The 7,511-nt window shown below is 45.5% G+C and overlaps 1 protein-coding gene across 1 annotated transcript in view; it reads right to left on the bottom strand.

Annotated features, from left to right (window-relative positions):
• The window catches only part of SLCO5A1 (solute carrier organic anion transporter family, member 5A1), a gene marked incomplete at its 5' end in the record, with an annotated part of 28,345 nt that overhangs the window by 18,165 nt on the left and 2,669 nt on the right, over positions 1-7,511 (bottom strand). The window contains 2 exons of the mRNA XM_010143369.1: positions 1,114-1,340; positions 5,291-5,423. Of these exons, the coding sequence (XP_010141671.1) occupies positions 1,114-1,340; positions 5,291-5,423 (360 nt within the window). The remainder of the gene's footprint in view (positions 1-1,113; positions 1,341-5,290; positions 5,424-7,511) is intronic.

The following is a 7,511-nucleotide window of genomic DNA, read 5'->3' on the forward strand; positions in this document are numbered from 1 at the left end:
CCTGCTGCCGGCCCTCGCTGCTGGAGTGAGTGGTAACTGGTGGGAAAGCTATTGTCAGCTTTCTATTACCAGAGTGCTGTCCTCCGCATTACCTCGACTAGCTTGGGAACTTCCTGGCATGAGGAGTACAATGCTGCTTTCACTGTTCCACCTGGTGAAGTTTCTCCTCTAGAGAAAAATCACAGAATCACAGAATGGTTTGAACTGGAAGGGACCTTAACAATCACCTAGTTCCAGCCCCTGTGCCACGGGCAGGGACACCCTCCAGTAGACCAGGTAGCTCAAACCTGGCCTTGAACACTTCCAGGGAGGGGACACCACCATCTCCCCGGGCAGCCCGGTCCAGCATCCTTAACCATACAATGGCATTAAGGAACGTTCATCCTTGTCCTTTACTACTCTGTGGGATGATGCTGTTAAGCCTATGCTGTCAACTCCAAATGTATATGTATATACCTTAATTAACTCTGAACAACACTGCCCTTCTTCCCACAGCATTTGATTGATGATTACTACTTACTGGTAGACTTCACGTTAGCGGTTCACTTCTTCACTAAAACAAAAATCTCTATTACTTGTCAATCTTTTGATCTCTCCTTGTTTCAGAATTAGCTCAGGTTTCATACGTCCTGACGTTCTGAAAATAAATAGTTTGCAGTACAAAAAGCCAGGAAAGGCGTATGAAACAAATAATCTTTCTCAGTTAACTCACCCATGTATTACATCAATGTAACTGAACTCACATACTAGAATTCTTTTCACTTGTTTCACTTCTTCAGAAGAGCGCTATGTTCTGTGAAGGAGCAAGCATGACAGTTACAAAGCGTACAGTGCACAAATACGTCTGGTAATAGAGCTCCTACAAGCAGAGGAAATAGGCTGCCTGTTGGTTACAGGTGCACGTTAAACACCTCAGTAATCTCCGTGAATGGATGTCTTACGCTCTTCACTGCATTTTGTCATTTTAGAGGATGACTAGCTGCTAAAATCTCAATAGCAAATCATAATATTCAATACAGGATGTCAAAATTCTGCCTTCAATTACGCTCCAACAATCCTAGATGACCCTGTATAGAAAACTTAAAGCATTTAAAAATTAAAAACAAACTTCACCTTTAACATTCTTTCCGAATCCTATAGAGGCCGGAACTGCACTGTCTGCTTGTATTTTGCTATTTGTTTTCTCTTTCATCACCTCATCGTCACTTGAAACATCATCAGAGTTCATCTTCTTTCTCTTTTTCTTTTTTTTATGTCGAGGAGGGAGCTTTTTCGGAAAGGTAAACATGGGAAATATCACAAGGAGCATTGCAATGGCACAAAGGAGAAATCCGCTCCACCTAATGCCGGGAGACAGGAACAGAAACGAAATCCAATGCATTACATGAGATAAAAAACCCAAAGTGATTATTAGAGGCTGTACTGGCTGGAAAGACATATTTGCAAAATCCAGAACATCGACTTCAGAGTGGAGAACTGGAGTGGGGGAGAAAGCTTCACTAATTAGCACTGCTTCACTAATTAGAAGAGGTTTCTCTTGTTTTGTCTACTGACACAGATATCTACCCAGGACACACCAAATACTATGAAATAGTGTCGGCTTTGAGTTCCCCTAAATTTCCACTTCTGGTAATTATTCCGTACCGAGTGCTGAGAAGCAGATACTCACTTTCTGTTTGCCTGTCTTGCATAATTCCCAGTAAAGCAGTACAGTATTCCTCTGGAGAACATGAACAAAGTTATCCACGGCACGAGAAGACCAAGTGTCCAGATGGGTGCGTTAGAGCTAAACCTGTCCTGCTTTCCAGGGCTGGCCTCTCGCTGCCCTGACTGTCCCATTCCCTCCCTTCCCAGTGAAGAGCTCCCAGAGTCTGACTGGAAACAACTGCTGTGTTGCAGTTCATGCCAGGGGTCACGCCTAAAACTCTGTAGCCCTGTTCTGTGGCTCAACCTCAAATATCCCTCCGTGAAGAATTCCCTCTTCTCTCCCTCTCTCTTGTAAGAACGGGATATAAACAAGCTTACAACGATCCCTTGGCTCACATGGAATGACTTCGGACGTACCCACAGAAGGGACAATGTAAGGGATGCCAGAAAAGAGCCCTCCAGACAGCAGCATAGTTATCCTCCCCGAGGCCGAGGAGCTTAATGAACTCAACCATGGCAACACAGGTGGGCAAAAGGGCCTTCCTAGCAGGTACTCCAGGGTTAACCTTCTGCAGCCAGGCTGACAGCGGAGTATCAGATGGCAGAACCTCTCCTCTGAGTTCATCTGGCAATGAAGGACTACAGGCAAACGTGTCAACTCACAAAGATGCTTCCATAAAGAGGGACAATCTCAGAATTCACCCGCAGAGTTCTTCCCGTGTACTGAAAATGCAATTCTCACTGTATACGATTAACAGTTGTTACCAATTTTAACAATATCTCTACATCCTTCACTCTTAAAAAAGGAAGCGACAGCAGGTAGCTGCTAATTCAATATTTACCCATCACTTTACCCATTTAAAAGTATGGAGCAGACGGGATTACCTGCGCAAGAAATACAGACTGGTGTCTCATTTGCAATGCAAAGACGTGGCAAACTGCACTTTTAAATGACAACAACTTCACGCGCCTGTGTAACGGTTTGTGTGGTAACGGGGTATGCAAAGGCAAACTCCAAACACACAGCCACTTGTCACTCCATTTTTGTTAGAAAGGTTGTGCGGGAAGCTTTTGTGAGGCAGATCTGAGTGACTGAAAGTTTTGACTACTTTAGGTATTACGTAAACAGAAAATCCTCTGTTGGTTCAATTCAGCTGATAACATACAAGGATTAAAAACCCCAGACTTTCAGGAGGATTAGTCAGCACTACCAGGCAGGGAATAAATCGGCAGTCCGTATGAAAATGTAGTAGCATCCCTTTCGGGACCTCGGAGGCAGAAGCTGAAAAGGCACCGATCAAAGCAGCGATCTGTGGCAGTAATATGCAGAAATCTGAAACCACCCACTCAGTGCGGAACAGCAGCGCATCTGTCTGCCAGGCATCTCGGGAGGCAGCACCCGATGAAAGTCCAATCCAAAGGGACCATTACAGCCGCACGCCGAGTGCTGGTGTGGTCACAGATGCTGCACTGCACATCCTCCTGGAGACATACCAAAGGACTGGAAACAGATGAAAGACACTGTCAAAAATAGTGACACCTACAATGGGAAATGGAGGTCAGAAGAGCATCTGGAATAATTAAAAAGCCCTGGATTTTCTGCCTTCAGAAGTCAAAGAAAATATCCAGGAGGACACCTCACAGGCATCTACACAAGCCCTGGGACCTCCAATAAAAGCACAGAAAGCTAAGGAAGGACCAGACAGTGCTGGAAGAATTACTTTAACCTTCTCGTGTGGAATGTCGATGAAAAACCGTATAGGAAGAGGCAGGAGTTAGATGCACGAAGATTAAGAATTAGGCAAACACTCAGAAAAGTGTCAGCAAAAGAAAATTTGATTCAAAGCAGCTGACAGACCGCCAAGAGCTACTCCACAGCTAATGAGATCCCTGTACAGCACATCGACGGTTCTCAAACCCAACACCACGATGGATGATTTCTAACAGCTGCGCCTACAGTTACCACATCTGAACAAAACGCAGTTCTAAACACTAGACGGCTGGCATAGACAGCTGATCTGTCACTGAGCCCCGAGCACCTACAGAAAGCTCGGGAGAACAAAACCCAGGAGTGCAAAGCGAAGCTCTGTGGAACTCGAGGAAGAATCAGATCAGAAACAACCCTGAGAAATAACCACTCACTTCTGCTTACCAGGTTTCACAAGAGACAACCAAGTCGCCTGTCCTGCACATATGCAGCATACCTCTGAGGAACAGCTGGAGTGAAAAACAGGCTTTACTGCAATTTTTGTTGCCATACATCATCGCTAGACTCACTATGCCGTCTGTAACCAGCACCTCTTTAATAATGGAATTTTTCCACAGGGTCACTGCGGTAAGTTAAGTTAGGAACCTTACAGCTATAATAAAGGAAAGATGGGAATCAAAGAGACTGACTCACTTCAGAGGATTCAAGGCTGAGAAATCTCAAACGTGCCTGCCCATTAACTTAGCCCAGCTGCACCCTCCTTTTGAAAGGCCTGTCAGCTGAAATAAGTGCTAGACTACTCTTGTGTTTCGAATTGTTAGATTACATAAGTAAACTGGGCTACGCGGCACTGCCCTGCAAGGAGAAAGTGTTGTGGCCCCAGAAAACAGATGTCACAGGAATTAAAGCCTACACTTCCAGAGCTCTCTGCAGCCAGGCAGCCAGTGAGCAGCAAGGGACCAAGGACCAATCCTCACACTGCGACTCTTTGCTTTAATGGGTAGATAAAGCTACAGGAGAGAAGAGAATGAGGGACAGGTGCTATGAATACCACCAAATTTTTATGAGAGGCCACCACAGACTGTGAAACAAACTGTTGGAGACAGATGTCAGGGTATATTTCTCCTCAGAAATTAAAGACAGAAAAAATCGAGGGAGCCAAAAATGAAAGAGTAGTACAAGGACCTGGCAGACCCTTCAGGGAAAGCCATACTCTACAGATTTAATCAACGTGATGGAAAAAGGAAACTTTCAATTACTTTTACTTTTCCATGCTGGCTCGAGTACGACTCGCCTGCTGAGATCCTCTGACAGCTGATTTCCTGCCCGTGCTTCAATCCTATCTGCGTCAGCTCCGCGGCACCTCTGTGCAAAGCTGAATCACCAAGACGCTCACTCAGGTGACACTGAACCTTGGAGGTACGTAAAATCTGTGAAGCAGTTTTACAGAAAATCTTCAGAGAGCCCACCCTGGGCTCTCTTTCCTGGTCTGCCCGCCAGGCCAGGCACAGCAGACGTTTGCAAAGCCTGCCCGCAGAACGGCTGCACAGGGGACTTCCTACCGCTTCTGCCATGGAGCTTCCCAGCGGGAAGGGCTTGGCCCCAGGCAGCGGAGATCCTTCCTATTGCCTCCTGCAGCTCTGACACCCTGCCCCGCCACCCCTGTGCTGAGCTCTGTTGGTCAGCACCCGCAGCCATCAGGGACGGTCCGGGGGCAGCCACAAGCAGGGGGTTTTCCACGCCACATGCCCGTGTGCTTCTGCGGCAAACACCTCCTCTCTGTCAGAGGCCAGCGTCTATCATCGACAGAAACCTCCTCCTCCTCGGCCTCCTGCCACAGCCTCAAACAAGCCCTCGAGGGATACCATTTCCCAACCTGCCGCAGTTCCCCACCAGCATCTCAGAGAGCCATTTTGGAAAACACCTGATCCTCACCAGTTTCCAATGAATCGGGGATCGCTCTGGTCAATATAAACGGTTGTCCTGGGATCAACGTAGAAGCCAATCAGAAGTCCTCCCAGCAAGTACCCAGCTGCAGGGCCAAGGGCTCCCATGACATACATGATGGCTGAGGAGACAAAAAGTCAAGAGTCGCACATCACTAAAATGGACGTTTCGTTAATTTACACGTAAAACCCAAAGGTAAAAGATGCCTCTAAAAGTGGGTACTTCTGTACCCTGAAACGTTCTGAGCCCTTTCTTGCAACCTTCGAAGGCAACAACTTGTGCATAAGTAGCTTACATATTGGTAAGAAAATGACTGCTTTCTGTGCATTTTCAGTCAAATTATGGAAGTATATATCGCTTCGCTATTTTGGATGGAAAGCATACTCAATTTTTTTCCCATTTGGTAACATTTCCTTTGAATCAAAGCAAAACTTAATACACCAATAGAAAAAATATGATTATGGGTAAGTAAACAGAAAAGCAAAGGATAAAAATTATGGAAGGCACCAAAGAACACAGTACAACATTCCAACTTAGTAACCATCAGACTCATACTAGGCTTAAAAGAACAATCAAAATCAAGAATTAAAATGTTCCCATTTCGGAGACTGACAGATTTGTGTTTTATCTGTGTAGCCATGGACTTGCCCCTGGTTTACAGACAGACAGCAGCAGAACATACGTACCGTATTTCCTGCGCGACTCCTGACTTATTCAGAGCATTCGATCTTCTAAATTTAGAATTTTAATGCTATTTTTAAAAGAGATTTCCTAAATTAAAAAGCAAGTAAAATGAAAATAAGTTTCTCATGTGCAACCATATGGACACACATTTTACAGCTTTGTCATGGTCTGAATATTGGATGACGGCAAATCCTTGTGGCTTGGAGTAGAAGAAACGAATAGAAGGCTCCTATCTATCTGCTGCGCCTTATGTAAGATACTCTTCAGAGTGCCATCTGCAGCCCTGGCCCTTCGGCCATCCACACCAGGGCACGTGTGAGGAAACATCACAGCTCCCCTCTGGCTTGTGTGCCAGTGCTGTCAGCAGCAAGGAGAGACAGAGGCAAGAGAAAGCTGCGCCTCAGCATGGGGCCAGGACACAAGCGGACCTGCACCTCCCAGCAGAGGCACAGCTGGGAGACACCAGCAAGAGCAGACGAAAGCATCTGGTCTGTCTGCTGAACAGAGTGCTGAGATTGAGGAATCCTGCTCTCATTCCCAGGTTTTGAAAGGTGGGTAATTTAAAGGCTGTCATTTGCCTACTGCTTCTATTGACGGGAGATTCTTCTTCAACAGAAGGCGGCTTTATGCAGAGTCTATTGCAGCGAAGTCTCTATGGCTGCAAGAGGATGGACACGGGTCTGAAAATCCCTGTCTTCTCATCACATGCATGAAATACTTTCGTTACCAAAGATTTTGGGTTTTTTTGTAATCTACCTGCACTATAAAAAGATACTGAGACAGAGGTAATAAAAATACATTGTCACTCTCCTCCTCTAATCACAACGTCAATAGATTTTGCATATGGGAATATCTAACGATGTCCCTACGGCATCGAGATGCTAGTACCAGTTAAAGCCACAAGCATCACACTGGGCCTAGATGAACAGAAAGTACACACCAGCAGTGGGCTGACTTGCCTCCTGGGCTCTAAAAAAATCCACTGTGGATTCAAAAGTAAAACCAGAGGCATATACGGCTAAGTCCCTGTCACCTCCCCATGTGCACACACATGTCACCACACAGAGTTTAGCACTGGACGAACAGGAACATTTCTGAAAGACCGTTGTTCCAATCTTGGCAGCATGTCACCATGGGACAACTGTGCATTTCATACATCTGTAAGGCAAGCAGAACTTGACCTTTATTCTATTTTCAATGGAAGTTTAGAATTTGCAAAATCCTGCAAAAGCTACAGTGTGCATTCCGGAGGATTAACATATAAATATACGCATGCTTTTTCCTGCCGGAATAGCATGGCAATTTTAGTAGATTTTGCAGGATACTTTTTGGTGGCATAGAAGTATAATCCTTTTACATCTGTAGATGTCAAACTTTTGCTCCAAGAACTTAACTGCCGTTAGCATGAGTGTATTGACTGGGAAACTGAGATACAGAAGGTAAAGTGAATCCCTCACAGTCACAGAGTTCCTGGGAAGTCCAGCAGTGTAATTTACTTCACCAAGGCAGTAACTCATCATCCCAC

Source organism: Buceros rhinoceros, unplaced genomic scaffold, assembly GCF_000710305.1.
Source record: "Buceros rhinoceros silvestris isolate BGI_N320 unplaced genomic scaffold, ASM71030v1 scaffold14560, whole genome shotgun sequence".
NCBI lineage: Eukaryota > Metazoa > Chordata > Aves > Bucerotiformes > Bucerotidae > Buceros > Buceros rhinoceros.